Raw genomic sequence first — 15,644 nt, forward strand, 5'->3', positions numbered from 1 at the left:
ATATATCAAAGGGCCTTGCATCCACTCATCCACTGACCGCTCGACGTTGCCGGCATTCACCTTGAACACAACAGGCACTCGGCGTAATCCGCAACTCATCACACCTTATTGTCTCCCACTTGTCTCCCACCCGTGGACTTCTTTCGACCCAACTATTTTGCCCTTTGGCTCTACCACTCGGACAACATCTCCACAATGACACCTCGCCCCGAGACATACACCATTGCGCCGAACAGCGGCAACGCGCTCGTGGTCTCGCGGCTCATCACGGGCCTCTGGCAGCTTGCCGGCGGACACGGACAAGTCGATGTCGCCGCGTGCACCCAGTCAATGAACGAATACGTGGACGCTGGGTTGACGACCTTTGACATGGCTGATCGTGGGTGCCAGCTGTCGTTTTTCATCTCGAGCTGACGGACAGACTACGGTGTGCGTTCCCAGCTTCATTGAGCCGCCTTCTAGCTGACCACACGCTGTAGCCCGCCGAGCAAGTCATCGGCGCCTACCATACCTCTGGCAAGAGTGGAATCACAGCGCTGACCAAGTGGTGCCCGAAGCCCGGCGTGGTTGGGCACGACGCGTGCGCGGCCGCGGTCGACCGCGCACTGCTGCGTATGGGTGTGCCGAGCGTCGACCTCCTGCAGTACCATGCCTGGCGGTACGACGACCCCAGCTACCTGTGAGCACACCTGGCTGCATATTTACGACGCGTAGCCAAGAAGCTGACCTCATCCAGGACCAACCTGTACCACCTCGCCGAGCTGCAGCGGGCCGGTAAGATTAAACAGCTGGGCGTGACCAACATGGACCTCCTGCACCTCCGCATGCTCCATAGCTCGGGTTACGTCCTGGCCACGAACCAAGTGTCCATGAGCGTCCTGGACCGCCGGGCCGAGACGGGCGGCCTCGCCGAATGGTGTGCCGCCAACGACGTCGCCCTCCTCGCGTACGGTACCCTCCTGGGCGGATTTATCAGCGAGAAATGGCTCGGCGTCGCGGAACCCAAGGACGAGCAGCTGTCCAACTGGAGTCTGAAAAAGTACAAGCGCTTCATTGACAACTCTGGTGAGTGCGAGCCATGGGGTGGTGCTGGGCGCCTTTGTACGTCGATCACCGTGATCGTCTGGCTCTCCTGAGGGCCGTCCTGAAGAAGCCTGAAGTGGTCCATCGTCTCTGTGGAGCGTTCCACTCGCTCCTGACAGACGACGTTGGATCACCACTTTGAGCAAAAACATAACCTGTCCATGTCGATCGTCAGTGTGTCCTGTAGAAGACACCTTTGACAGGGTTGTTCGTGACTTCAATGTCCCAATGTTGCTCTCTGGATCTCTGTGGCCCTCAAAAGTCCTCCCAGCTGACCACTCCTTTTTTGTTACCCTTTTCGCGCATCCCTCACCCATGTCCACATTGGTATAATTCCACATTGGTATTCCATCCCCCGGCCTCGTGCGTCCTGCCTCAATTTGGAATAATATGGCCTCATCGCATCCCCTCTTCCCCATCCCTCGTCCCTCTTCCCCCGTGTCGCCCCCCAACCTGCAGGCGGCTGGACTGCCTTCCAGACCGTGCTGGCGGCCCTGCACTCCATTGCAGGTAAGCACGGAGTGACGATCCCGGCAGTCGCGACCCGTCATGTCCTCGACATTCCGGGCGTGGCGAGCGTCATCGTCGGGAGCCGTCTGGCCCCCAGCGAGAGCGACGGATCCGCCTCCATCTCCGCCTCCACCACGACCAAGACCCAGACCACCAACACATACATCGACGCCAACCTCGCCGCATTCACGTTCACGCTTGACGAGGACGACCGTCGCGCCATCAAGGACGCGCAGGGCGGCCTGAGCGACCTGCCAGGCGACTGTGGCGACGAGTACAGGTACCCGCCCTACCTCACGGCATCGGGGGACCTGGGTGACCACCTCGCGGAGGCCGATACCGCCGCCCAACGCGACATGGCCGCGCAAGTGGAGCAAACAATCCGCGAGGGCGGGCGTGTGGAGAAGTCGTCTGGGTCTCCGTGGGAACCCGTTGCGGTGCGTATTGGCGACACAGAGGGCCACATGGAATGGAGCGAGGCACGTTCTGGGCAGTTTGGTGATCCCATCCGAACGCTGTTGTTGTCGTCGCCCTCTGGCCTCTGGCAGTGTGTTGATTCTTGTTTCATCGCTAATGCCTGTTGCAGGGATACTGCCGCGCCGTGCGGATTGGCGACCACTTTGTCGTGGCGGGCACGACGACGCGCGCGCACCCGTCGGGCGTGGGTGTCCTTGGCGGCACGTCGGCCGCGGACCAGACCACCAACGTGTTTGACATCATCGCCAACGCGGTCCACAGCGTCGGCGCGTCCATGGGCGACATTACGCGCACGCGCGTCTTCCTCGTCAACGTCGACCAGTGGCGCGGCGTCGCCCACGTCCACGGTGCCACGATGGCGCGCCACGGTATCCGCCCGGCCAACACCATGGTCGGCGGCAGCGCGCTCATTGGGGATGGGATCCTGGTGGAAGTCGAGGCAGAGGGCGTCGTGGGGTCCAGCCGGGGTCAGCGTCTGCGGAATGAAGGACATGTCGTTTCGCATCTGGGACTGCCGCTCGTGTCAGAGGGAGAGAAAAGAGGGAGAGAAAAAGGAGCAAAGAAGGGGAAAAGGGAAGTCTTCAAGCGCAAGCTCGAGGAGCTCGGATAAGACCCAAAAGTATCCAATATCCACAACCGAGGGATGCGGTTTGTCCACCGGCCACACCGGCGGGATGTGATGCACTGAGGCTGACGTACTCTGCCTTTGTTTTCCTTCTACAGGCTCCACGGCCCGCCGGTCGGCATGCCCCCGCCCCTTTTTTTCCCCTTCCCGTTCCCCTTCGATGGACGTACGTACTCTTCACAATGTCTTCACGTGGTGGTTGCCGTTTGGTATCGCCCATGCGTTTACACACTAGACTGCCCACAGTTGTCCACACACACGCGCGCGCGTCTCAACACAACCCCTGACACCGGTCCCGCGGAACCGCCAAAGGGAGGAGCGGGGCGGCTACGGTCGGGTCAAAGCAAGGAAGCGCAGCGCCACGGCACGTCGTCGGCGCTCTGGATGTTTGGAAGCTTTCGGGCGGGTCGGGCTCCCATAGTCAGAGCGAGAGTGGAAGAAAGGGGGGGGGGGGGGGGGGGGGGGGGGTTTGGGAGCGCAGGTGTATGGAGAAGCGCGATTACACACTCCTTCCATGAGTGAGACCGGACTTGCCCGTCCGACAGATAGGCTCTGGAACAAGGTCAGGTAACAGGTTGGGAGCTGTTGTGGAGCAGTAGTGTGTGGAGATGTCAAGCAGTGGCCAAACGTCATGTGCCGACATGCCTGTGTAGCTCTAGTTGGCGGCCGAGCATGGAGCAGTCAGTTGCTCGCGTGGTGACAGTGTCGTTTTGCCTTGTTCGGCCTGGGTGTTCTTCCACGAAAGGGCAAGCGTCCATCCGTCCAACAAGTTGGGCTCCTAAACTCCACGGCAACGGCACGGGTAATTGTACACCGCATAAATGGCGAGCGCGCCGCTAGCTGTGTAGCTTTGCCCGTGCCCGAGAAGACGAGAAGACGGGTACACGGGGCGGAAGCTGGGTGGGGGGGGGGGAAATGGGGAAAAGCGTGGGTGGGTGGGAGAGTGGACCGCGTGGCGAGGCCGCTGGCCGCTGGCTGCAGTTGGCAATGTCCCAAAATGCTCGAGAAAAGGTCAGGCGCGTGAGAGGGCCGGGACAAACTCGGGTCAAAGAGGATGATGAGAAGATAGAGTGACGTACACGGCCTCGCCTCGTTTGTCGCGATCGCACGGCTAGAGCCTGTTCTCTCCTGGACCAGTGCTTCCCTGCTTGGAGCCGCTGGCCTCGGAAACAGCTAGTTCAGGTATTGCCACATCGACGAGCTGGCAAGGCCGACCTGGAGGACGACGAGGAAACAAGTGTCTGACAGCTCGCAGAGATCCATTTTGGAGCTATCAAGCGAGTTGTCGAGCTCGAGAGGAATTAGACTGGTTAATGCGTTTGCGGGAGACGGGAAACAGTCTCGTCCCCGGGGGGAGAGGGGGAACAGGGGTCGTCCCAGTTACGTGTTGGCGTGGACGGTGGCACACGAGGCACCAGTGGGATATGGTGGATGGGAAGGGGAGGAGTGGGGTGGGAGGAAAGAGTGGTGTCAGCCAGCATGCAACATGCTCTGCCCTTCTAGGGCAGCCATCGCAGCGACGACAGGCTGACGAGAGATGGCGGATTACGGCGGGTCCGCTGGGGGTGGTGCGTGTCTCTCCATGTGTTGGTTGCTCTTTTTCAGTTGCTGTGTAATAATGGTGGGGCTGAGCGCTCTCGGTCTGGTGGGGGAGAGGCCAAGGGCGATCCGGGAATCGGACGCCACCGAGCGCATTTTGAGATCTGGAGGCGGCAACGGTCTGCAAGTTGTGCCAGGTATGCGCCAGGACCACAGGATCAAAAGGAAGGATTCCGTCGGTCAGGTTTCTACGAGTTTGTTTTCTGTGCACCAGGGGAACACAGATATGCCTTGCCAGACGAGCGCACACGCGCATCCATGGGCCTGGGAGGAGAAGGGGTTCCCGAGCGGTGATGTCCGCCAGATGCGGGCTTGCATTAGTGGAAGGACGGGCGGTGACAAACGGCTCGACTCAAGGAGGAGGGAGGGAGGGAGGGAGCACGAGGACGGCAAAAAAGGACAAGGATATGGTTTTGCAGGAGAAACGAGGTGGTGTCATTTGGCTGCAGCAGCCAGACAGGGAACGCCGGGCGCGGGCGGGGCTGGGTGTGAAACAGGGCAACTGAATTTTGGCTTCGGCACGAGGCGTGGCACGAGAACCTTTCGGATCCTGGCCTGTTTGGGCAAACAGAAAACTGCGTGCCGTGTGCATCACTCAAAACGTCTCGGAGGCGCAGGGCTCACCCTGTGCTGGGCTGGGGGGGGGGGGAGGGCGGCGTCTCTGATCTCTCTCAAGAGCCTGGGCTCGCTAGCAAGGCTCCGAACAAGGTCGAAAAGGGACCGCGGCGTTGCGGACACCATTCATCCGGGCAACGGAGGAGGGGGAGAGCTCGTGGCCCGTGGATCGTAGAGGGCTCCCATGGCATGGCTTTTTTAATAATTAATGACGAACGAATGAAAGGATACGGGCGGCGGTGGCGCCTTCGCTTGGAAACGTCCCACATGTGGTGTTCTCGTGTAGTGTGCGTGTGCATGCGTGTGCGTGCGTGTGCGTGCGTGTGCGTGTGGGGTGTGTTACATTGTGTTTGTGTGTAGAGGATGGGGGGTTTCCTGTTGCGTAGGTCCCACAGAGAGAGAGAGGCCTGTTTCACAGTAAGGGCAGCAGCTCCCTCTCTGCCCGTCTCGCCCGCTGCTCCCTCCTGTACCACCCAGGGCCTCGTGAAGAAGCTCATTGCCAGGGCCACTCCAGGGCACAGAGAAGGCGAGAAGGCCGGTAGTCGAGCCAAAGACGGGTCGTCGTTGTATGCACGGCCAGGACCCAAACCCCACCCACAATCCTCGGGCCTCGGAGCTGCCGTTTAGCGAAAGAGACCCCCACACGCTGCAGAATGCTCTCGCTCTCTCGCAGTGTCCCACCGCACATGCACGGCCCACGGCGGGGGATGCATTCCCCCACCCAACGGCATCGACGGAATGGCCTGGACCGGAAGCGTTCCAGTCGAGAGAGAGAGAGAGAGTCTCCAACTTTGGAGCAGCGAGACATGGCCGCAACCCGCGCCCTGCCCCTGTCATGTGTGCATGGTATCAAGAGGCGGTGCGTGTGGAATAAATACAGAGTGGTGTGTGTATGTGCTGTGTGTGTGGTATGCGTGGGGCATGGAGTTCTGGCCATACGCCCATGGGGGGGCACAAGAGAGAGAGAGCGCGAGATAGAGAGAGAGATCTGACTGAGGCGCCCATCAAACACCACAGACACACAGACACACACACACACGCCCAACATGCAGCACAAAGATCCAGACAGGCCAGACACAGGCGTCGGATGCTCGCCGCCGGAGAGACCCACACTGGCCACTGGCCACACACAACCACCGAAACAGGACCTTCCGCCAGGCCCCGCGTTCGTGTGCGTGGCATGGTGGGATGGCCATGCATTCAACCCAGGGCTCGGCCCAATGCTGTGGTAGGCATCTCTAATCGAAACGGGCCGAGCAAAGGGGGGGGGGGGGGGGATGGCGGATGGCGGAGAAAGGTGGGCTCTCTCGCCGCTCACTGTTCTGGGTCCAGAGGTTGTCGTCGTGGTCGCCGTCGTCCAGGCTGCGCTGCTTTGGCTCTCATGCCCACATCGTTTCCCACTCTGTGTGTGTGTCTGGGTGGCGTGCGTTGGCCGTTTTTTTTCTCCTTTGCACGGTGAGGGGGGGTGTGTGGGTGCCGTCTTTTTCTTTCTTTCTTTCTTTCGGCGCGCAAGCAGAGGGAGGTGGGGGTTTCCATCACGAGAGAGGAGAGATGCAGTGGTTACCCTGACATCACCGGCCAGGGACAGAAAACCCGGTCACAGAGGTCAGTTCCGACACAACCGTCATCAGAGCGCCAGAGACCCCGTGTTGCGCGTTGCGAGCCACAGATCGCGAGAGAGCTAGAGAGCTTGAGCAAAGAGCGCGTGAACAGGCAGCAGTGCAGAGCGCGCGGGAGAGACCTCACACACACCCAAAGACACATGCATGGTCACATAAGCGCATGCCACAGGTACGCACCCAGACGACACAGAACCGGATCTGGCGCCTCGGTGGACGGCTCCATTACCAGACCCGGCAAGCAAGCAGCAGCAGCAGCAGCAGCGGCAGGTGAACGTAACACTGGCACACACTGGCACCACCCCACCCGTGTGCCCGCCCAGTGCAGCGCAATGGCCGGCGCCCAAGCATACCGCTCCCTGCCTTGAACCTCCCTCCATCGACGAAAGAGAACACCCAACAAAGGGCTTCCCCAACCCCACCCAAACCCCTTTGGCCCTTTTGGCGTTGCGCAGTCGCACGGTGACAGACACGCATATCTCGCAGAGAACGCCAAAGGGAAAGCCAAACCCACCCAACCCCTAGCCGATTCCCCCGAATCCCGGCGTCTATCCACGGCGACAACGCACACTTTGGTGGTGTGTACCAACCAACATTCTCCACTTTGGCTTGTTTGATCGACCTTGCTTTCTCTCTTTCTTCTTCACACCTTTGTCATCACACACACCCCGCTGCCCCCATCCCCCTCCCTCCCCTCCCCATCCCTTCGTCGTTCCTTTTGTTTTCGCGCACGCTGCTGCGGGGAGCGTGCGCCATGCCATGACAACATCCCGGCAACCCCATCCAATCGACCCTGCCGCTGCCGCGCGCAACAGTGCTGCTGCCCACACCGCCGACGCCGACACCGCAGACAACCCCACTGCCCGCCGCGAGCTGCAACACCGCGAGCGCCGTGACCACCACGAGCGAGCGCACGGTCCTCACTACTACACCGTGCACGCTGGTGCCGCCGGCCCCGACAGGCCTGGTTCTCCTTCTTCATCTTCCTCCAACCACCGAGACCTGCATCTGAGACACGCAAAGCAGAGTCCCGACGACAGCATTCCGCGCTATTCGGCGTACCCGGTGGCTCATCCTCCATCGGCTGCTGACCGCGACTACCACACCCTTCACAGGCGCTACGCCAGCGAGGACACTCGAGCTCACTCACGCGAGCCCCTCGCCGGCCTAGCAGCCAACCCAATACATTCCACCATGGACCGCGGAGGACGAGACCGTGAACGCGAGTACGAGCAGCAGCAGCCGCGCGGCGACTCGCGCAATGAAGAGCGCTATCCACCGCCTCCGCCGCCGCACTCGCATCACCATTTGCACGCTGGACGCTCAAGCTCGACGGTTGCACCAGAACCTGGGCCTTCACGCGCCCGCTACGACCACTACGACTATGCGCCCCATGAGCAGAGCTCCCCACCGCCATCGTGGGCGCCAGGAAGCGGTAGCAGCAGCGGCAGCAGCAGCCGCTACCCAGGTCCGCCTCCTCTCCACCACCAACCACCACAATACAGTTACCCCGCTTCTTACCCATACACCTCTCAACACGCACTTCCGCCGCCTCCTCACCATGCCGCAGCGCACACAGACGTGCCTCCAGGATGGGGAGGGTGGGGAGGGACACCAGCATACGCCGGTGCGCCCTATCCCACGTCGGGCCCGCAAGCTGCGCCCCCTCCGTCGTCGCGCATGCATCCCACCGCACAGCCCGCGCAGCCTTCGCCCCCTCCGCCAGCGTCTCCAAGCCAGATCCAGCAGCGTTTGCCTCCACCACCTGCATCAGCACCGTCGCCCCCTCCGTCTGGCACCCCCACACCGGGTGGCTACTTGCCCGGATTCCAGCCCGATTACGAGAGGGGACGTGCAGTAGGCCAGACCCAGACACGCCGGCCCGCTGCGCCCGATGAGTTGGGCGGCAATGGCGGCGCTGTGGCCGTCATGGGCTCCGAGGTCCGCCCACCGCCCACTGAAGCGTATTTGATTTTGCGCCCCCACAACGTGCCGCGCGTCGGGTGGCAGTCGACTGCAGATGCCGCTCAAGCGTTCGACGCAAGTGACTGGTGAGAGAAATTCCAAGAGAGCTCCTTTTCCTCCCTTTTTCGCTCTAATTTTCGTTTTGATATTCTGACACCGCTTTCTTTTCTTTCCCCACCGTTTGCATCGCCCTCAAAAAACAAACAAACAACAACAACAACAACAACACAGGTCGTTTGAGCTCAACGTTCTCCAGCACCCCGAGCGCGGTAAAGCATTGGGCGTCGAAAACTTGCGCCGAGTACGTTTGTTCCTTTCGGGCAGACTCGGAAATATCATGGTTTGGCGGCGGCGTGCTGACGCCGCAGGGATGGCCGCCACTCACACCACCGCTCATCATCCAACTCGTCGTCAAGGACCAAGACGGCCACCCTGTCCCCACCGAGTGAGTAGCGCAGTGGACGAAGCCCGGTTTGATTTTTTAAGAACCGCGAACATGTCTGACCGCGGGGCCTAAACCCTTTTTATTTTTAACACATTCCAGCAACGCAACCCTCGCTAGACGTCTTGTGCACATGACCATGAGCGTTGAGCTCGTTGCCCCCGATACCAGCGAATCGCGAGCATTAATGCGTGTGCGGCCCTCGAGTCGTGCGTCCTCGCCTTCCGGACCCGCTCACCCGACCTCAGTCCGCGGCAATGCCCAGCCATACTACCCATCATCGGCGCCACCACCTTATTCTGTCCAAAAGACGCTTTTAGGATCCTCTGTGCGCACAGCCCAGGTACTTACGCGCGACAGCCGCAAGGGTCTGTACTTTATTTTCCAAGACATGGTACGTTTTGGTCGCCACACGCCAGCCACGTGAGGAACAGGAGGCAGAGACGCGAGCGCCTCGGGCGCGGTGCGGCGTTGCTGCTGGCAAAGTGCCCCAAACCCGTTCCCTTCCCGTGTTTGGTGGCATGCTTTCGGCGACATTGCCCACTTGGACGTGGCGGCATGCGTTCGCCCAGTGTGTTGGCTGACATTTTAGATTGTCCGTCCCGAGGGACGTTATGCGCTAGAGGGCAAGATTCTCGATTTGGCCGGGTACGTTGTGTTTTCTGCGCGGCTTGCTGGGGCTTTGGGCTTATCGGCTTACATCTCTCTGCAGCCCGCCTCATGTCGGCACATCCATTGGAGTGACGCACCCACTCGCGCACTGCCGGACCAACCCTTTCGATGTCATGTGAGTAGCGTAGACAGGTGGACGACTGCCCATGTGGCACCGGTGCTTGTTTTATTTTACCCATTCCAAGACTGATGACACCCACCCACAGTATCCCGCAAGAGTACCCCGGCCCAGTGTCCATTACGCCATTGTCCGAGGAGTTTTTGCGCCAAGGCGAACGGCACCTCGGGGTGAGTGGCAGGGACGAGGAAGAACGCAGACGAAGGAAGCGGCCACACTGACACCTGCCTCCAGCGCCGTCCGCGCAACGACGACGGCGACTCTGATCCAGACGACAACACGACCCAGGCCGAGTAGGCAAGACGAGACCGACCCTGTGCAACGACGCAACCTCCCCGACGCAGGAACAGGAAGGATATCACGAGCAGAGCAGACATGATGATGACGCCACTTTTGGCAGTGGAGTGTAATCTAAGAGGGACAGCGGAAGAAGGGCCAGTCTAGAACACACTGGGGACACGGGCACGACGACCATTGGCCGCTCCAAAGCCTGTAGCGTGGGGCGCTTGGGCGCTTACGCTTTGTGGCTGTGGCTACAGTCCCCCCTCCCCGCGTGGGTACGAATCAGCAGTCATCCCCCCCGAGATAGAGACAAATCCTCAATGAATATGCACCACATGTAGTCTACACCACACACACACGCTTGCTCGCTTCCTGTAGCCTGAGAGGCGGAGTTTGCTCCTGGCATCCTGGATTCTAGCCTGGTTGTCATGCACACACACACACCCCAACCCTCTCGCGCGCCCGTCCACCCTACCTTGGTCGCTAGGCCATCCCGTCCACTCCACCTGTGCCACAGGAGCGTTGCGCACACCGCGCACCAGTGCGTTGTCACTAACGTGATCCACGCTCTGTCACCCTTCGATCCTCGTTCCCTCCCCCTCCCCCTCACCGAGCGTCCGTGGCTTCTTAAGCGCGCGCTTGGACCTCGCAACACGCGCAACACACCCCTTCGCGCTCGGGTGATTCGAATGTTCCCCGACTCCTGCAGCCTGTGCATATGGAAACGGCTCTTCTTTACACACAAGCCCTGCAGTGCCCTTGGCCCCCCGTCCCCGTCCCCGTCCCCGTCCGAGCTACAGCTGCTGCTCGCCAACCGCCCCACAGCAATCCATGCTGCAGCAGTAGTAGTACAACTGAACTGCAAAGGACTGGACCAAAGCGGCGCGTGCGCCGGCACGCGCCGGCGCCCGGGTACACACACCACACCTGTCCATTTTACGTTTTCTGTGGCGCCGCAGACGGCCAGAGGGCCCAGAGGGGTGGGCGGCAGGGAAACAGGACCTTTTGCGCACGACGAGAAGAAAAAGGTAAAAAAGCAGAGGCAGAGGCAGAGGAAGAAGGCGGTGGGCAGTAGATGATGCATACGACTCGCCGGATCGCTGGATTGGGTTCGCAACGAGGCGCTCGGTGTTGGGGGTAGGGAAACAAAAAAAGGACGGGTCGAGTGGGAGAGGGAGAGGGAGAGGGAGCGCGGAGCGCGGTAATGGCGTATGTGGACGAGAGGGATAAGGACGTAAGACGGGCAGGCAGGCAAATCACGTCTGAGCGCGCGGACAGGGACATGGATGGGCAAGGAGTCAAGCACAGTGAGCCGCCCAGCGCCGCGCCGAGCGAAAAGGAAAGGAAAAAAACGAACGAGAAATGTGGGGGACGAACAGCCGATAGCCATCCCCTTTTCCTCTTCCTCTTCCTCGTGCTCGTTCCTTGCCTCTTGACTTGCGCGCTCAGGAGCATCGGTCATCGACCAGACGTCAGTATACAGGGCTGGGCTGGGGAGGGGCCAACATGGCCGTCACGCTGGCATCACCGAGCCAGACCCTTGGCTGCCTGTCGTGGACCAGCGTATGGTGTTGCGAGGAATCTGCTATCGGACTCGCCGCGGAAAGACATGGTGGCATGCTCGCTCGGCTGGCAACCTTTTGCTCGTCGGGGAGATGAGGCAGAGCGAGGAGGCGAGGAGAGGAGAGGAGAGGCAGAGAGTCTCGTCGGCCACAGGCCACAAAGGGGGAGGGGACACAGGGGCGGTGAGGTCAGGTTCCAGCGCCACCGACCCCTGCTCGCTCCATTTGGTCTATTTGGTCCATTTGGTCTCCGAGTTGCGCTCTGCTGGCCAGCGGCCAGCGGCCAGCCGGCACGCCCGGTCTGTCGAGAGTGTGGCCTCGCCTCATGCTTGGTCCTCTTGAGGCATTCCTCACAGAACGAGAGCCACACCCCTCGCCCATGGCCCATGGCCTGCACCGTGTGTGTGTCGCTTTTTGCTGCTGCGCGAGCGCGCTTGGCAATGTCGCAAGCGCCAAGCGCGACGTGCGACTGCAAATCACAACCCCCGCACCCGAGATCGCCAATATGCAAAATCAAAAACGACAGCACCACCGGCATACACAGGTGCGATCGGCGACGCGCGAGACTAAGAACGTCTCGATGTCTTGGTCAGATCCCCCTCCGGCCGAACTGATCGGACAAGACGCCAGCATGCCACCATGGCATTGTCTCTGCGGCATCGGTTTGTGGGAAGTGTGGCTGCTCGGTTGCGGCAAGGTTGAACGCAATTTAATTCCCACATTCCGCGTTGGGCCAGCAGTAACGGGCCGGGTGAGGGTGTCTTTGTGTGTGTGTGTGTGTGTGTGTGTTGAGTGACATTCTGGCAAGCTCGCCAGCGGCCAGAGCCTATACCCTGCCTCTGCTGCCTTGATTGCCTCATGTGTGGCATGTGTGGGTGGCCTCTCGGTGGGCAAGCCAGCCCCGCCAGGACACAACGGGACGGCCGCGGCGTAACCGGATTCGCTTGAGCGAGGCCCAGCGTGGCACTTCCCCACACCACCACGATTGTTCTCTCTGCCATTGAACCGAGTGCCATTGACAAGCCGTGAGACACTGCGCAGTGCATCCAGAAAGCCAACAACGAGCACATGCGGTAATGGAAAACCCGGGATTTTTTTCTGACACACTACGCTCCCTCGGTTCGTTCACATGAAGGGCAGTAAAGGGTGTGAGTGTGGGCATGTGTTGCGTGCTGTTGGGCGAAATTTCAAGGGGTTGTCTCTCGGTGTGCGGGATTGAAGGGACACAGTGCAATACCCAGGGTTTGGTGGTGGCGCAACCCATGGCGCAGGCGACGAAGGAATGGAGCGCCCGCTTGCGCTGCGAGTGTTGCCAGGGCCCACACGGATCGCACATCGGAGGCCGGAGGGGGGCGGTGTTCGAGCGGGCAGCATGGATGTGGCACTCTAGAGGCTTCCAGCATGGCACCGTGGTGTGCGTGTTGGCGAAACAGAGGCAGAGGGGGGATAGACACCCCAAACTCCGCTCTCGTTTACATGTGTGGCTGTCTTGCGCCGCCGCCTCGCGCCTCTCGCACGGAGGCGGGCGATACGTGGCATCGCGAGAATGGGACGGCTGCAAAGGGAGCTTCACATGGCGACTCCCCATCCATCACCCCACGCTGTCTGCTCCCAGCTCGCTTTCCACCGACACACAGCTGTGCAGTGGACAGAGCGGTCGACAAGACATTTCTTGCAATTTCACAGCTACAATTTAAAATAAGAACTCATCGCTCGTCACAGTTTCAAAAATCCGCACCAAATGTCGCGCGCCCCGGTCTGGAGCGTCACATCTGCTCGCTTGACCTTTGGTCGGCAGAGCCAACTGATCCAGAACTTTAAACTGACAGCGTTAGACGTGACACGCAAGATGGCAATTACTGTGTTTGCTTGGCGCCATCGTCGCACGCGCTTCGGGAAACCCACGGCCACAGCGGCAATGGTGCATCTCGCGCTCCGACAGAAAACAACAGAGGGGGGGGGGGGGGGAAACGACAGGAAAGAATACGGATCCACAGACACAGATCCACAGAGCCGGCTTGGGGCTGCCAGTCGTCTGGGAAAGTGTTTGGAGCAAAACAGTGCGGCCCAGGACCAAACCCGAAACGTCTGCCGGAAGGTGGTGCGTCCAGCAGGGGGGACATGTTGCCCCCACCTGGTGCTAACGGAATGAGTTGAAGCGAGGGGTGATAAAAACGTGCGACTACCAGATAAGAGTACGACGCGTCCGCGCAAGGTTCTGAAACGTGCAGATTGTGGACTGGGCTACTGGCGGCATGAAAACTGCAGCAGCGAGCAATTACGTTGTTCTGCCCACCTCGCTGGGAGCCGAGGAGCGGGTGAATCGAAAAGAGCAAACCGAGCAGGCGAGGACCAAACTGGTGGACGGACAAAGTGGAGCCAAGTCTGAACGATGACGACGAGCGTGTGGTGCTCTTTAATTATGCGGAGGCCACGGGGATGTGAAACGCCAGGATGGCGGAGAGAGTGGTCCAATTAGGGAATGTGATGGACAGCCAGAGAGGACTGCTGGCTGCGGAGTTGTCCAGGAAAACACGAAGTGTGTGAAGACGGAGGCAGTGCAGTTCGGAATACTGGGTTTACCGCTATCCATGGCCTGTTATGGATCTAGCATAAACGTATGAGCGTCCGCACGTATCGGATGGACCTACTCACACGATGCTCGAAGGCTTCCCTGCTGTCGACGGCGTGGAAATGGTAACGACGACGTTGATGGCCAGAGATCCCGCATGGAAGATTGAGCAACAGAGTTTACCCGGGTAGGCGGTCTCTCGTGCTTCGCCATTGAAGAACCATCACTGAGGCTGAGGACCTTGCAGAAAGTGTCATTGGCGTTGGCAAGGGTTGTGGCATTGAAGTCACGGGTACGGTGGCCTGCCATGCGGAAGGGAAGACCACGAGGAGGGGGGTAATAGATGTGGGCCTTGACAAGTGAAAGAAGGCCTGAGCACACCGATACACATCTGCGAAGGAACAGATGCAGTCCCGCCGTGCTCGGCTGTTCTTGACAATGTGTTGCTCTTGGCGACCTCAGGATTATTATCCAGAGACTGCTAGGTCGATGCAATCGCTGCCGACGATCGCGGATGATTTGTCTCCAAGAACGGTGGCCTTGGTTTCCTGAACGTGAAAGATTGTTATTCCATGTCACGCAAGAGCAAAGCCCGTCACGTCGTTGTTTGAGATACATGCTCCAACGTGACACTCGTGTGGTCTTGGACACATTTCAAGCGAAAGCAGATGACGAGGATCGCTCAGAGTGGTGGACGAAATGTTGAAATGCCCGCCCGGAAGCCATCCTCCCGAAGCAGTGCTGTGAATGGGCGAACCGGACGTTCCACTCGATCCAGTCTCAGGCAAAGACCGTGTCACTGCAGAGCAGCCGATTATCTTGTCTGGCTGGAGGCACTGTGGAATAGATGACAGAGATCGCAGCGCCCCCAAAAGGCGACAACGGTATCGGCGGCGATAATAAACCCAGAGGCCGGTCGGTCGACTCGCGGTCCAGCGAAAGTCGCGGGCCTCCGAGACTATATGAGAACGGTTGACCACGGTGTTCGCCTTCCCGCGAGCAACAAGATGTCGACTCTGGTGGATAGAATAGACGACAGAGACCACAGGGTGTCCAAACAGCGACGACATTCTCGGCAGCGACGATGAACCCAAGGGCCGACCGGTCGCCTGGTGGTTTAGCGAAGGTCGTGTGGTGCCGAGATAATATGAGAGCCCTTGACGGCGGTCTTCGCAACCCGTCGACTCCAGTCGATGCTCTGCCGGCGGCTGACTATTCGAAACACCTCACGGTGTTCATAGCCGACAGACTGTGCACGATATACCGAGCAGGGTGGCAAGGCGAGAAAACGAAGCCGATGCCAAACAGCAAGATGAACCAGGCGTGGTGATTCACCCGAGACAACTCTTGCAAGCAGATGCGTTCACCAGCAGATGCACTTTTTGCAAGCAGCCGTGGCCACCAGGAGATGAGAGCGAGGGTCCCGGTCGACGAAGAAAACGAGAACGTTGGGATGACGAGACCTTGAGCTCCTTGTACGCCGCATGTGGACCACAATGGCCA

General features: G+C 60.0%; 2 protein-coding genes across 2 annotated transcripts; both read left to right on the forward strand.

The window, feature by feature from the left end:
* Window positions 1-195: 195 nt before the first annotated feature.
* EHS24_008034 (uncharacterized protein) lies at window positions 196-4,000 on the forward strand (the record flags this gene model as incomplete). Its single annotated transcript, XM_028623361.1, has 7 exons — window positions 196-379; window positions 422-429; window positions 480-679; window positions 737-1,065; window positions 1,621-2,030; window positions 2,180-2,537; window positions 3,951-4,000. 7 exons carry the CDS (start codon window positions 196-198, stop codon window positions 3,998-4,000), a joined length of 1,539 nt encoding a protein of 512 aa, XP_028476294.1.
* A 3,287-nt stretch (window positions 4,001-7,287) lies between these two features.
* On the forward strand, window positions 7,288-10,022 carry EHS24_008035 (uncharacterized protein; the record flags this gene model as incomplete). Its single annotated transcript, XM_028623362.1, has 9 exons — window positions 7,288-8,579; window positions 8,725-8,794; window positions 8,862-8,938; window positions 9,038-9,144; window positions 9,184-9,329; window positions 9,528-9,583; window positions 9,648-9,722; window positions 9,814-9,895; window positions 9,960-10,022. 9 exons carry the CDS (start codon window positions 7,288-7,290, stop codon window positions 10,020-10,022), a joined length of 1,968 nt encoding a protein of 655 aa, XP_028476295.1.
* Between the last annotated feature and the right edge of the window lie 5,622 nt (window positions 10,023-15,644).

The sequence above is a fragment of the Apiotrichum porosum genome (assembly GCF_003942205.1).
Source record: "Apiotrichum porosum strain DSM 27194 chromosome Unknown scaffold_6, whole genome shotgun sequence".
NCBI classification, from domain to species: domain Eukaryota; kingdom Fungi; phylum Basidiomycota; class Tremellomycetes; order Trichosporonales; family Trichosporonaceae; genus Apiotrichum; species Apiotrichum porosum.